At 44.5% G+C, this 16,108-nt stretch overlaps 1 protein-coding gene across 1 annotated transcript in view; it reads left to right on the top strand.

Annotated features, from left to right (window-relative positions):
- The window catches only part of camk1da (calcium/calmodulin-dependent protein kinase 1Da), a 76,424-nt gene that overhangs the window by 52,873 nt on the left and 7,443 nt on the right, over positions 1–16,108 (top strand). The window contains exons 4-5 of the mRNA XM_026146036.2: positions 9,508–9,646; positions 10,018–10,144. Coding sequence (XP_026001821.1) covers positions 9,508–9,646; positions 10,018–10,144 — 266 coding nt within the window. The remainder of the gene's footprint in view (positions 1–9,507; positions 9,647–10,017; positions 10,145–16,108) is intronic.

Raw genomic sequence — 16,108 nt, 5'->3', positions numbered from 1 at the left:
AAGACGAACGTAATTAACAGAAACCGAGAGCAATTAGGGAATCTGGAGTACTGAGAGGAAGCAAAACTAACACAGCAAACAACAGAAAACTAACCTCTAATGTAAAACAGAAACAGTAACCAAAAGTAACACTGACCTGAGTTTTTAAAAAACCTAACAAGAAGTCAGGGAACAATGAGGGAGCAATATTTATCACTAGAATAAAGAAAATGCAGGGACCTTAGAAACCTTGCAAAGGGACTTAAAATATGTGTCTAAGCCTCAAACTACCCAAAACTAAAAAGCAAAACTCCACAAACCTGAAAAACAGAAAAGCCTCAAATAGAGGACTATTTAAAAAACGCCAAAATAGTACAAAGGCTGTGATACCTGTGAGTCGAAAGCTGAGGCTTCAGACAACACTAAATCCTCAGGCTTTTTTCTACTCTAAGTAAGATGTCACTGACAGAGGATATCTTTAATATAGTCATCTCAGGTTCACAGCGACTGAGGGGCAGCTACTGAGAAGAAAGTTGGATTAAAGGGAGGGGAAAGGGAACTAAAATAACTTGTTTCAGACAGAGGATTAACTCAGGGGCTGCACCAAGTCCCGGTGTGAGATAAGTAAGGATTAGTTGACCTGTGAGTCATGCAAAGCTGCTCGATTAAAGAATAAAAATCTGGAGTTGGAAAAGAGCAGGATAGCTTTCCGTTCAGTCGGGGCTCTTCCAAAAGTCTTGAAACATTACAGTTAGTCCTGAGTTGACCACCATATTGATTTTTTTGTGGTCTTTTCTTCGGTTGTATTGTTGCGCAGAAAATGTGTTTCCAAAGTTAAATTACAAGTCAGCTATAATTAGCAATTTAAAAAGTTGATGTTAAAGACCCAACTTGATCCATTTATAGAAGCATTTGCCTGATTAGAGCTCTTCTATGTTCTACAGTATGACCCTTTAAAAGAGTGCCCTACATGATACTCTTCTCTCTCTACTTACACTTCTTATACGCTAGCTTCACCTAAAGACCTAATCAGATTAGTTATTTGGGTCTTTAAAACTGAATTAAATCCTTTAAAGACTTAAAGGATTTAATTCAGTTTTATTTACACAGCACCAAATCACAACAGTCACTTAAAGGTTCTTTACATTGTAAGGTAAAGATCCTACAATAATGCAGAAAAAAAACATATACCATTTATAACACCCAGCACGCCCCTGCGGGCGGTTTATCCTTCAAGCTCGGGTCCTCTACCAGAGGCCTGGGAGCTTGAGGGTCCTGCGCAGTATCTTAGCTGTTCCCAGGACTGCGCTCTTCTGGACAGAGATCTCCGATGTTGTTCCTGGGATCTGCTGGAGCCACTCGCCTAGCTTGGGAGTCACCGCACCTAGTGCTCCGATTACCACGGGGACCACCGTTACCTTCACCCTCCACATCCTCTCGAGCTCTTCTCTGAGCCCTTGGTATTTCTCCAGCTTCTCGTGTTCCTTCTTCCTGATATTGCTGTCATTCGGAACCGCTACATCGATCACTACGGCCGCCTTCTTCTGTTTGTCTACCACCACTATGTCCGGTCGGTTAGCCACCACCATTTTGTCCGTCTGTATCTGGAAGTCCCACAGGATCTTAGCTCGGTCATTCTCCACCACCCTTGGGGGCATCTCCCATTTTGACCTCGGGACTTCCAGGGTATACTCGGCACAGATGTTCCTGTACACTATGCCGGCCACTTGGTTATGGCGTTCCATGTATGCCTTGCCTGCTAGCATCTTGCACCCTGCTGTTATGTGCTGGATTGTCTCTGGGGCATCTTTACACAGCCTGCACCTGGGGTCTTGCCTGGTGTGATAGACCCCAGCCTCTATGGATCTTGTGCTCAGAGCTTGTTCTTGTGCTGCCATGATTAGTGCCTCTGTGCTGTCTTTCAGTCCAGCTTTGTCCAGCCACTGGTAGGATTTCTGGATATCAGCCACCTCCTCTATCTGCCGGTGGTACATACCGTGCAGGGGCCTGTCCTTCCTTTATGGTTCCTCGTCTCCCTCCTCTTTCTTGGGTTTCTGCTGCCTGAGGTATTCACTGAGCACTCGGTCAGTTGGGGCCATCTTCCCAATGTATTCTTGGATGTTCATTGTCTCATCCTGGAATGTGGTGCTGACACTCACCAGTCCCCGGCCCCCTTCCTTCCGCTTAGCGTACAGCCTCAGGGTGCTGGACTTGGGGTGAAACCCTCCATGCATGGTAAGGAGCTTTCTTGTCTTTATGTCAGTGGCTTCTATCTCCTCCTTTGGCCAGCCTATTACCCCAGCAGGGTACCTGATCACGGGCAGGGCGTACGTGTTGATGGCCCGGATCTTGTTCTTACTATTCAGCTGACTCCTCAGGACTTGCCTGACCCTCTGCAGGTACTTGGTGGTTGCAGCTTATATAGATATATATATATATATATATATATATATATATTCACGTGTGCATGTGCGTTCTCTGAACAAGAAACAGAAACATTTTCTCCTAAAGCCTGAATAAATGCCACAATAAGATCTTATTTTTGTGCTGTTGCTTAATAGCTGTCTCGCTGTGTTAATCAGGTTGTGTTTGCACAGATATGGAGTTTAATCTAATTAGGGTAATTGTTGTGTTTGCATGATATTTTAGACAATTAATCTCAGTTAAGTGTTCACGTGAAAAAACAAGCTTGAGATCAAAAAAAGCAGAGTGGAGGTGTAAATGCAGGAGTGGGGTTTTCCTCCCTACATTTCAGCTAATGAGGCAGCGGTCAGATCTCTGTCTCTCTGCTGTGACGAGCAGAAAACGAGGCTTGCCGTCGTCAGCGATGCACAGCCATCGTCCGGTGAGAGTAATAGCACTGCCTGCTTGTAAACACATCAGCTGACAGAGGAGAGATGAATGAGGCACAGTGACATGACAAGCGGGCTGACTGTTGCAACATTTACTTTTCAAAAATGTTCTTGCATCGTAAGCAAGGATGTCATGATTCCACCCTACAGCCCTGCACTACATTGCAGTGCGCCAGCCCAGTGTGGCAGAGGTGTGGCTAATGCACACCAATATGAGGCTGGGTTAAAAAAAATACATTATAGGTGACCTTGTTAAAGGTGGCTATAGTCATAGCCAGTCGTAGTCACTCCTTTTAAACACAGGGATCTCTCCATCATTACACCATAACAGCTTAGGTATCCTGTGGAGTTTTCCTCAGAAGAAACCTAATATCACCGAACAGGACGTGGCAGGCTGCCAAGAGAAGGCAATGAAGCTTCTTCCATGGAATTCAATTTTCTGCACATACTAAGGATCGTACAGTGTGTTAAATGAATTTATTTATCAAGACAGTCTTATATATTGACAGTCTTAATTTGCCCTAAAACCAGCTTTTCAGATGAAACTCACTGCTTGTTTTTTTAAAATAAAGGAATTCTATAATTTATTGTCCAGGCTATGCAAGTACATGTTAACAAAGTTAGAGCACAACTGTGACACATTGCAGACAAGGTGAGGTGAAAGCTATTTAACCTGTGTGATGCACTTGTCTGGCAAACCAGGCAGGCAAAGATAACAGTGGGGTTACATATCATTACTTGGAACTCTGAGCATCAGTCAGAACTTTAAGAATAAAATGAGAGCGAAAAACAGGATGCATTGATTTGCAGATGGGCCCGTGCATCAGCGTCCAGCATGCCTGCTCAATAATTCATTGAAACGAAACGAAGTGTGGGTTCTTTTGTTCTTTTTGTAGTCACAGCAGTGTTGCTGTGTGTAATTGTGGCTTGACATCATCAAACATCACACAGATGGATGCAGATAAATTAGATGGATGCCGTCTCTAGATGGATGTGAAGACACAAAATTAAGATAGAAAGTATGTCATTTTAGATTATTTGCTGTTAAGGATTACAGAGCTCCTAGGAACCACTCGTTCAATCTTGTTATGTCTCATAATATTTTGTTTGTAATAACAGGGAAATTTGATTAGAGGGGGTTGTATAATATCAAGTAGCTATATAATTGTGCGTCTTCCCCAAATAAAGGTAAAGTACTTTCAGCTGCTCCCTTATTTCCCAAGGGGTCATCACAGCAGATGGATCTGCATAATTTACTCCGGATGCCCTTCCTGATACAATCTTCCCATTCGTCCAGGCTTGGGACTGGCACTAGGAGTACACCAGCTTGTGGACCCCTCATGCTGGGTGTTTTGTCTCATCCCGGTCTTTACTAGCTAATAAAATGGCCAGAATATCATCATTAGATATAAACCGGACTTAGTGAGCAGACTTAGATAACTGTGTGCACGTTTAAAAGGTGTTTTGGGTTGAATAAGATATGACACATACTGTAGGTCTATTAGAGATGAGAGAGAATGCTAATACTCATATATGGGTGGTGAGTACATAGCATAAGGTCATCTAAATTTTTTAAGATTGTCTTACCTTCTACAGAGATAAATAGGAGCTCAGCTGGGTTACCAAGGTGGGGCGGTACAGGTGAAGAGCGGGCAGGCAGGTTTTGAGCCGGTGAGTTCCTTCCTTTACAAGATTCACCGGCTCAATGCAATGGAGCGATGCTCGTGTCATCCACAGGCAAGAGTGACTTGAGCAGACAGATTTTCAAGGCAGATTCCAGGCACGAATAACTTTGAGACAAGGAATTAACCGTGGGAGTTTGTCACCGTAGCAGCGATGACTTTCTGGCGAAGAACGGTGCACTTTTTTGCCCACATACAGTGGGGCAAAAAAGTATTTAGTCAGCCACCGATTGTGAAAGTTCCCCCACTTAAAATGATGACAGAGGTCAGTAATTTGCACCAGAGGTACACTTCAACTGTGAGAGACAGAATGTGAAAAAAAAATCCATGAATCCACATGGTAGGATTTGTAAAGAAATTATTCGTAAATTAGGGTGGACAATAAGTATTTGGTCACCTCAAACAAGGAAAATCTCTGGCTCTCACAGACCTGTAACGTCTTCTGTAAGAAGCTTTTCTGTCCCCCACTCGTTACCTGTATGAATGGCACCTGTTTGAACTCATCATCTGTATAAAAGACACCTGTCCACAGCCTCAAACAGTCAGACTCCAAACTCCGCCATGGCCAAGACCAAAGAGCTTTCGAAGGACACCAGGAAAAGTATTGTAGACCTGCACCAGACTGGGAAGAGTGAATCTACAATAGGCAAGCAGCTTGGTGTGAAAAAATCAACTGTGGGAGCAATCATCAGAAAATGGAAGACATACAAGACCACTGATAATCTCCCTCGATCTGGGGCTCCACGCAAGATCTCATCCCGTGGGGTCAAAATGATCATGAGAACGGTGAGCAAAGATCCCAGAACCACACGGGGGGACCTGGTGAATGACCTGCAGAGAGCTGGGACCAAAGTAACAAAGGTCACCATCAGTAACACACTACAACGGCAGGGAATCAAATCCCGCAGTGCCAGACGTGTTCCGCTGCTGAAGCCAGTGCATGTCCAGGCCCGTCTGAAGTTTGCCAGAGAGCACATGGATGATACAGCAGAGGATTGGGAGAATGTCATGTGGTCAGATGAAACCAAAGTAGAACTTTTTGGTATAAACTCAACTCGTCGTGTTTGGAGGAAGAAGAATACTGAGTTGCATCCCAAGAACACCATACCTACTGTGAAGCATGGGGGTGGAAACATCATGCTATGGGGCTGTTTTTCTGCCAAGGGGACAGGACGACTGATCCGTGTTAAGGACAGAATGAATGGGGCCATGTATCGTGAGATTTTGAGCCAAAACCACCTTCCATCAGTGAGAACTTTGAAGATGAAACGAGGCTGGGTCTTCCAACATGACAATGATCCAAAACACACCGCCCGGGCAACAAAGGAGTGGCTCCGTAAGAAGCATTTGAAAGTCCTGGAGTGGCCTAGCCAGTCTCCAGACCTCAACCCCATAGAAAATCTGTGGCGGGAGTTGAAAGTCCGTGTTGCTCGGCGACAGCCCCAAAACATCACTGCTCTCGAGAAGATCTGCATGGAGGAATGGGCCAAAATACCAGCTACTGTGTGTGCAAACCTGGTAAAGACCTATAGTAAACATTTGACCTCTGTTATTGCCAACAAAGGTTATGTTACAAAGTATTGAGTTGTATTTTTGTTATTGACCAAATACTTATTTTCCACCCTGATTTATGAATAAATTCTTTACAAATCCTACCATGTGGATTCATGGATTTTTTTTTCACATTCTGTCTCTCACAGTTGAAGTGTACCTCTGGTGCAAATTACTGACCTCTGTCATCATTTTAGGTGGGGGAACTTGCACAATCGGTGGCTGACTAAATACTTTTTTGCCCCACTGTATATTGTTCGTTTGGGATGTAGTTTGGGAGGTAGAGCAGGTGATCTACTAATCAGAAGGTTGGTGGTTTGGAGGTTTCCCTGGCTGCTCCAGTCTATATTGAAAGCGCCTTGGGCAAGATACTGAATGTGAATGTAAATGTCAGATAGAAAGCTCTTAGGCATAGACAAATATAACATAAGAACCAGTCTATTTACCATTGCTTCATACCTGAAACTGACCAGTTTGGTCAGAACTCCTGCACGCTGGGCTGATGTGGTCAGCCAAGTCCAACCAGCAACTTCACCTGAGAGTGAAGAGTTAACCACCTGAGAGAAAGTGAACCAAACCCAGCCCAACCTACCAAATTATGACAATTCCACATACATGCTTTGTACTCTTGATTAGAGAAGGCTGTCACCATACCATTGGCACCAGGATCATAGTGGACCACTGGAATGGCATCATCACATCCTCTGCTGCCCTTCTCCTCTTACTAGAGTTCTTATAAAGGCTCCAGCCAGAGATATCAGGTGCTGTCATGGTACAATTAATTTCTTTGGTCACAATGACACAAAAACCTTGTACCAAAACACTGTTCAAGAAAATTTCCAAGCTGGTTAGGCCCCTGCAGTTTCTTTCAGTTTCACAACACTGTGGCTTCCATATGGAGGAATCCAGACTGCTGACAGGATTAACATCTTGTCATATGTAGGTGAATGAGGACCCAAATGCATACTCACAGGCAGTCAGGATTAACATTAAGCTCATCTCTAATTTTTTAAAGCTCAAATAAAACAGGAAGTTAAAAACGCAAGCCAACAGCTAACAGAGACAGAGACTGAGGCACGAAACATGGGGAACATATTTCTCTCCTGTCCTGGGAGAGTACTCAGCAAATGCCATGCTGATTCACATTATGGAGTAGTACTCTATGATTCTGCTTTTAGCTGCTGATCACATTTCTTTACTGTGGAATTAAAGTCATTTAAAATCATTTGTAGCTATCATCAAAGACATAAATTCTTGCCTGAAATGAAAAAACAGGGTGATACTTTGAGCGTTTTTAGACTTGGCCATTATGTGTGTGTTTAACAAGTCTTCCCCTGCTGACAGTGACGGATGTCGGGGGCTGTGCCCTGGGTGGGGACACCTGCTTTAGTGGAGCCATGGTCACATGAGGCTGGGAGTATGATGCTTAAAGCTCATAATCAAACAGATTGTCTCTTTTTGTTGTTGTTGATTTTTTAGGTGAAATAGTGTAGGCTAAACCCATATCCAGCACAGCGTGGAGCATTGTTGACATCGGGATCTTTGATCTCCCGCATTTTGCAATGATATATCAATTGAGAAATGATGAATGCGGGTAATTTGGCAGACATTATTCTGGTGTTTGTGTGTCTTAGGATCTGTGTTGTGTCTACGATGTTGCACGTGTTTGTGTTTTGATTTTGGTCTGTTTGTGCTCGCCTTTCGCTGCATTTCTGCATTTCCTTTTCACTGTGTGTGCTTATATGCATGTTTTCGCATGTGTGTATTGTGTATGTGTGTATATGGTCCTGCCCTTGTATCTGTACGTGTGTGACTGTGCACTTGTGTTGTGTTCTTGTGTGGGAGCTCCTGTCTGATTGCCATGGTCTTCTTACGCAAACACTTATGCAACAATGCAGCCTGGTGGCTGATCTCCGTTGTATCGTGTGTGTGTCTGTGTGTGTGTGTGTGTGTGTGTGTGTGTGTGTGTATTCAGCCCTTTTTTGTCATGCCCAGGCATTGCGCTCTCTAAAACCGAACAAGTCGCTGTCCTCTTTGAGGAGAGAAAAATTGGTTTAGTGGTTCTTTTAGATTTTTTTTTTATGTCGTCAGTGTGAACTGTATGCTCGAATCTGATCTGTGTGTGTGGACATGTTTGCCCTTGTGAATCCACATGTGTCCTTTCTGTCATATGTACACATTCCTGGCCATGGGTGTTTCTATATATGAAGGGTATATTTATTTTTGTCATTTTTATTCGTGTGTAAATCAAAGCATACTGTATAAGGTGTTCTACTTCTATCATGTTTTTGTGCTCATTCTTTATATTAATACTATTAATGTATTCTATTACTGCTAATGTTGCTGGGGCAATTAAGATGGTCCTCTCCAGCAGGGGGAGCTATGTGTCTGTTAACTAAGTGGAGGGCTGTTCTCACCTGCATAAACAGCATGTTGTATATACCTGGACAAGTTGCTTCATGTGCTCTCGAGTCATAAAAGTTAACACTAACTGTTGAAAGAATTTGCCCGGGGTGGAGAAATTTGCCTTTTACTTCCTAAATGTTTTTCTTGGGTCACAAATGAGTTTTTTTCTCCGACTGCTGACAGTGTGAGCTGCATTGCAAATATTTCAGAACCTTTTGATCACTTTGATGGGAGACAGGGTTTTTTCCTCACTGAATACTTACACGCTGTCTTCTGTCCTTCTCTTATAATCTTTTCTCAAAATTGAGCTGCCCTGTATTCATGGAATCTGATGTGCCGCTCACATTTTGGGACAAGAAAAACAAATGAAGTGGAATTATCCTTTCTGTAAGATTGAGGCTCATCTTTAATCATCTACTACTGCAGTAATATCGCACGTCACAAACGCACAAATTCACACACATCGGTCCTTTTTGTCTCCTCTTGCTCTTACGTCTTTCCCCCCACTGCTCCACTGTGACATTTTAACTTAAGCTTTTTCTTTGGCTTCTGCTGCAGTGAAAGGAAAAGAAAGTAGGATAAAGATTAAAGAATATTCTTGAAATATTATAAAACTCTGAGAGCTGCAGTGCAATCGTGGAGAAGTTAGAAAATATTTAAGTCAGCGGTGAATGTGTATGAAGGAAGAAATGAAAGGATTCACTGTATTTAAAGGATGCTTTGCCAACTTTTAGCACATCTTCAAAAGAAATGTGTATATATTACAATTATGAAGCTGCAGGGAATATCAGTGTGTGTGTGTGTGTGTGTGTGTGTGTGTGTGTGTGCGTGTGTGCGTGTGTTTGGTTGTCCGTGTGTGAGCTGGCACATGGCTCACCATTTCCACAAACTCTTGGCTGGGAAGCTGTACTGCTCATAAATTACCAAAAATATCAACCCAGCAAATCCCCCCAGCCTGCTACCAGATACTGCTGTGTGTGTGTTTGTGTGTGTAAGGTCTTCTTCTTCCCACATGCACCCTTTGTCCCGTCCTGCAGGGTGTCTGGCGGCGAGCTGTTCGACCGAATCGTGGAAAAAGGATTCTACACGGAGAAAGACGCAAGCACGCTGATCCGGCAAGTCCTGGACGCCGTTAACTACCTGCACAGGATGGGAATCGTGCACCGAGACCTGAAGGTAAAACACTCAAACACACACACACATTCCCTGCTTCTTCACTGAAGTCTTACCCCACATACACACAAACACTCACTCTCCCATTCCACACTTTAAATCCACACAAGTGCTTCATTCTCACTTGACAGCCCTTGATTTACTGCTGCAATAAGGGCAGCAGCTCGACACATGCAGTGCATTGTGGGTGAGTGTAGTGTGTGTCAGCTGTTTGAAGGAATGGATTGGTCAGAGTGACCTCCATTAACCAAGACTGTGTAAAATGAGCAATAAGGTTGTCTGTCTATTAACTGCCTGAGACATTAAACAAAGTGACAGTGTTTGTAATCCAAAATTCATTCTTTCTTTCTTTCTTTCTTTCTTTCTTTCTTCAGCCAGAGAACCTGTTGTATTTTAATCCTCAAGACGAGTCCAAGATTATGATCAGTGACTTTGGTCTTTCAAAGATGGAGGGCAGCGGTGACGTCATGTCAACTGCCTGTGGCACGCCAGGATATGTGGGTAAGCCGGTCGCACCGTCACCGCCTGTCCTCAACGTTCTTATTTCTTTCCTCTTAAAATCACAGTTTATCCCCTCTGATAAGATGGCGCCGGTGAGGTCGGCTGCCGTCACAACTGCTCCGACCACTTTTTCTTTGTCTTTGTTTTTTAAGTTAGTTTTCAGCGTTTCTAAATCGGCAAAATCATCACCATTGGGTACATTAGGTATGACAGTGACACTCTTGTTTCTATTGGTATACAATGTACTCACAATTCGAAGTTTTTAACTCCGGATCCGAGCTGGCCGAGTGAGATCTCGAGGGAGAACAAAGGGAAGCGGCGGCGGCCTAGAGGGAAGCGAGCCGGCGTCAGGAACAGGCTGAGAGCTCGTGCACACCGCACACCTCTGCCTAGCATCCTGCTCGCCAACGTCCAGTCACTGGAGAACAAGCTTGACGACCTCAGGGCCAGAATAAAGTTCCAGAGAGACATTCGGGACTGCAATCTCCTCTGCTTCACCGAGACATGGCTGAACCCAGCGGTGCCGGACCACGCCATCCAGCCGGCCGAGTTCTTCTCGGTTCACCGCATGGACAGGACACGGGACTCGGGGAAGTCAAGGGGAGGCGGCGTGTGTTTAATGGTGAACAACAACTGGTGCAACAGTGCGAACGTTGTTCCTCTCACACGCTCCTGCACACCAAATCTGGAACTACTGTCCATCATGTGTCGTCCTTTTTATCTACCTCGGGAATTTACATCGGTCATTGTAAGTGCCGTTTATATTCCACCACAAGCGGACACGGTCACCGCCTTATGCGAGCTGCATGAGGCACTCACACAGCACCAGACACAACACCGGGACGCTGCGCTTATTGTGACGGGGGACTTTAATAGCGCCAACCTCAAACGCGCAGCGCCGAACTTTTATCAACACATCACCTGCCCCACCAGGGGTGAAAGGACACTGGACCACTGCTACACTACGGTCAAGGACGGCTACAAGGCACAATCCCGCCCCCCGTTTGGCAAATCTGATCACGCCGCCATCTTCCTCATGCCAAAATACAAACAAAGGCTGAAACAGGAAGTTCCGGTTCAGAGGAAGGTCGCGCGCTGGACGGATCAATCGGTGGCCGCGTTACAGGACGCACTCGATGACGCAGACTGGGGCATGTTCAGAAACAGCTCCGACGATGACGTCAACGTGTTTACGGAAGCGGTTGTGGGATTCATCGGGAAACTAGCGGATGATACCATGGAGACAAAGACTATCACAACGTTTCCCAACCAGAAGCCGTGGGTGGATAAAACCATCCGCAACGCTCTGAGATCCCGCACCGCTGCCTACAACACGGGACTCACAACGGGGGACATGGACCCGTACAAAGCCGCGTCATATAACGTGCGGAGGGCGGTGAAAGAGGCGAAGCAGCGCTACGGGAGGAAACTAGAGTCACAACTCCAACAGAGTGACTCTAGGAGCCTGTGGCGGGGACTAAGGACAATAACGGACTATAAAGCACCAACAACCGGTATGACGAACGCGGCCGTGACTCTGGCAGACTAGCTGAACACTTTCTATGCTCGCTTCGAGGCTGCAGCTAAGGTCTCCAACAATGCTAGTGTTAGCGGCGCTAACGGCTGCAGACAGGAAGATACTGCCAGCACCGGAAACGTGCTCGTCATCTCCGAGCATGAAGTAAGGAGAGCCTTCAAGAGAGCGAACACCAGGAAAGCAGCAGGACCAGACGGCATCCCAGGTCGTATCCTCAGAGACTGCGCATACCAGCTAGCTCCTGTGTTCACTGAGATATTCAACATCTCTTTATCTCAGTCGGTGATCCCCACATGCTTCAAAGAGTCCATCATTGTTCCTGTCCCGAAGAAACCCCACCCTGCTTCTCTCAATGACTATCGCCCTGTAGCCCTCACCTCAGTAGTGATGAAGTGCTTTGAACGCCTGGTCAGAGACTTCATCATTTCTTCACTACCAGACACACTGGACCCACTACAGTTCGCTTACCGTCCAAATCGTTCCACAGACGATGCCATCTCTCATCTCCTCCACACATCACTCACTCACTTGGACACTAGAAGGGGGAATTATGTTAAAATGCTCTTCATAGACTACAGCTCTGCATTTAACACCATAATTCCCTCCACACTCACCACCAAGCTGGAGCATCTGGGACTCAGCTCATCTATGTGTCAGTGGATCTCCAACTTCCTAACTGGCAGACCACAGGCAGTAAGGATGGGCGGACATGTCTCAGCCTCCACCACTCTCAGCACTGGAGCCCCCCAGGGGTGTGTTCTGAGCCCCCTGCTGTACTCTTTGTACACATATGACTGTGTGGCCACTACCAGCTCCACCACCATCATCAAGTTTGCTGACGACACCGTCGTGGTGGGCCTGATCTCTGATAACAACGAGACGGCCTACCTGAAGGAGATTAGGAATCTGGAGAACTGGTGCCAGAGGAACAACCTCCTTCTAAACGTCAGTAAGACAAAGGAGCTGATAGTGGACTTCAGCACTAAGCAGGAGAGGAACTACCAGACCCCCGTCATCAACGAGTGCCCAGTGGAGAGAGTGGACAGCTTCAAATACCTCGGAGTTCACATCACGCAGGACCTGTCATGGTCCTGTCACATCAACACCGTGGTGAAAAAGGCCCGACACCGTCTCTACCACCTCAGACGCTTGAGAGACTTCCAACTGCCCTCCAAGGTGCTCAGGAACTTCTACTCGTGCACCATAGAGAGCATCCTGGCGGGAAACATCTTAACCTGGTTCGGGAACAGCACCATGCAGGACAGACGAGCTCTACAGAGGGTTGTGCGGTCAGCTGAGCGCACCATCCGCTCCGAGCTCCCTGACCTGCACTCAATCTACAGCAGGCGGTGCTGGACCAAGGCCAGGAAGATCGTGAAGGACCTCAGCCATCCCAACAACAGACTGTTCTCTCTGTTGAGGTCAGGAAAGCGATTCCGCTCCCTGAAGACCAACACAGAGAGACTGAGGAGGAGCTTCTTCCCGCAGGTGATACGGTCTCTCAATCACACCACCACACAGTACTGACCCACACATATGGTTCTTACACACACACTGGACTTTCTGGACTTTGTTTTTGCACAACACTGGTCACTATATTCTTCATTTCCGGTTAATACTTGTACAGCTGCTGTTATTGTGTATATATTTATTTAGATTTAGATTTCTTAATACATTCTTATATAGTTCTATATTGTGTATTGTGTATTTTGTTGTACAGTTATTTTATTTTCAACTTTAATTTATATATTTTATCTTATTCTTCCCAGTTAAATTTACCCTTCATTCTAATTTGTGTTGTACAGTTATTTCATTTTTAACCTTAATTTATATTTTATTCCTTCCTAGTTAAATTTACCCTTTTTAATTTTTCATATTTATTTCCTATCTTATTCATAGCCTTTTCCTTTTTTGTTTTCTTTAGGTCACGAGCAGTTGTCCAAGCATTTCACTACATATCGTACTGTGTATGACTGTGTACATGACAAATAAAATTTGAATTTGAATTTTGTTAGTGCTGTTACTGTTTTTGGTCGTTAAAAGACATACAAGAAAATAACCAGTGTTAGCTAACAGTAGCCAGAACCAAACAAAGAGATCTTTATTTGTTTTTGGAGATAAAAAAATCTATTGTGGTTTCGTCTGACAACTGTGAGCTAACACTAGCTTACCTGTTTACACAGATAAATTGCAACTTGTCCAAAGTCGCAAAATGCTGTAACGAGAGATGAAGGTCCAGTTCATCCAGACCTTCAAATCACTTCTGGCATTACACACTAATGACTGCACACAAAAAAGGAGAAAAACACCGTTTTTCAAGAACCCCCCCCAAAACTATCCGTACCCCATGATTCAGTGGCTTGTGGAAGCATCTTTAGCAGCAATAACTTGAAGTAATTGTCTTTTGTGTGACTTTTATCTGTCTCTCACATAATTGTGGAGGAATTTATGTCCCATTTTCTTTATAAAGTTGCGTCATTTCAGTGAAGTTTATAGGCATTCATTTATGCGTGGCTCTATTAAGGTCCCATCACAGCATTTCAATCAGGTTGAGGTCTGGACTTTGAGCCACTGCTACACCTTGATTCTGTCCTTTTTCAGCCATTCTGTTGCAGATTTGCTGCTGTGCTTGGGATCATCGTCCTGTTTCATGACTTCATTTTTCTTGGACAGATGGCCTCACATTTGACTCATGAATCCTTTGATAAACAGAGTAGTTTATGGTCGACACAATAGCTGTCAAGGTCCTGTGGCTGCCAAACAAGCCCAAATCATTACTCATCCACCACCCTGCTTGAGAGTTGATATGACGCGTTCGTGCCATATTTGGTTTTCTCTCAACCTGGCATGTTCAAAGATCCTCACTTTGGTGTGGACATTGTTCCACAGTCTGGTTTGTTCAAATGGAACCTTACGTACCGAACATGTGCTGCCATTTTTCGAGAGAAGAGGCTGTTTGCTGACAAGTCATTCTTGTTCATTCGTTTTCTAAATGCCCTGTTAGGCCTGTAGAGTCTAAGATGTAGCTCTTTGGGTTCGTTCGACCCTCTCCGAGCATTACAAAGTTTGACCTAGTTCGACTAGTTGGACTTAGCTGTTTCTGTAATGATTCCTGTGAGCCAACAAACACGTGATGAATTAAATGAGCACATGTTGTTCCCATCTGACGCCGTTTACACTTCCTGCATCATCTCTTTTCTTCCCATGTCATCTGGAGCGATGCGTGTTTGTGCTCTTCACACACCCCAGTCATGCTTATCACTCTGAGACAGACAGTCATGCTCTGTATCATATTATATCTCATTTTTGTGTGAATCTCTGTGTGCAGTGTGCTTAATCTGCTTGTGTGTGAGCATTTCTTTGATTGCATTCTACAGGAGACAGAGGTTCGGTGACACACATTTGCATGTTGCAAAAGTTGTATAAGTCGCACAAACAGATCATTTCCCACTATTCACACAGAAAGGTACATAAATGTTGAATCGTTTTTGTTGCAGGGCAGCTTTACTAAATCCAGCTGTGTGTCTGTTTAGGTTCTCAATCGTCCGTGTCATGGTGGACTAAAGTGCTTGAGTCGAAGCCACTCGCAGAACTGGAGTGGCCTTTTAGATGAGTTGGGAAATATCTTCAAGAACCTGAAAGAACTCCAGCTGTCTTTGGCTCAAGCGCTTCAAAGCACCCAGCTGTTCTTCAGGGTTTTTTTTGGTGTACTATCTTTAAAGAGTCAGTTCACATTCTCACCCAGTCAGCAAAAAATTTGCATCGTTTTACTTTGAAAGGTCAGAACTTTGCATCAATTCCTCTCATCCGTGAGAGGAACTCCTGCAGTTTTTCCACTCAAGGTGCTTTGTGTGAAAATACAATCAAAGAAGGTGACAATTTACAACTGCGTTTGAATGAAAGACTCAGTTTTCATTGTTATTTTTTCATTTTCTCATTATGATAACTTTCAACTGTTAAATTTGCTTCTTCCAGCAAAAAGAAAAGTCACGCTTGGAAATAGGACATAGCCAAAGACCCACTACAGGGTTAGTTCAGTGATTGACTATTAAGAAATTACACATTATGATTGTACCCTGATACCGACTCTGGACTTAGTGAGCTGCAGACACGGTGATCTCAGTGGGTAAAAATGCTCGAGTTCTGCATCCAGAAAACCCAGAACAGACACACACACAATGAGTCAGATTAGACTAATAAGCAAATGTAAGCACTCAGATTCAGCACAAGTGTGCAAAGTTTATATTTTGACTCAGATATGACTGGTGTTCCTTCTGTGTGTATGTGTGTGAGCATGCCAAATCTATTTCGAGAGCCTTGTGTGTGTATATGTGAGGTGATATTACGGCGACCTCGCTGTCATCAGTAATTTGCTTTGTCCAGGGCCTTCGGTAATGAGCTGCAGAGAAAGGTCAGGCCTGGAAAGC

The sequence above is a fragment of the Astatotilapia calliptera genome, chromosome 17 (assembly GCF_964374335.1).
Source record: "Astatotilapia calliptera chromosome 17, fAstCal68.1, whole genome shotgun sequence".
Lineage (NCBI taxonomy): Eukaryota > Metazoa > Chordata > Actinopteri > Cichliformes > Cichlidae > Astatotilapia > Astatotilapia calliptera.
Note: the sequence above shows the minus strand (reverse complement) of the source record. Positions and strands in the feature narration are given on the sequence as shown.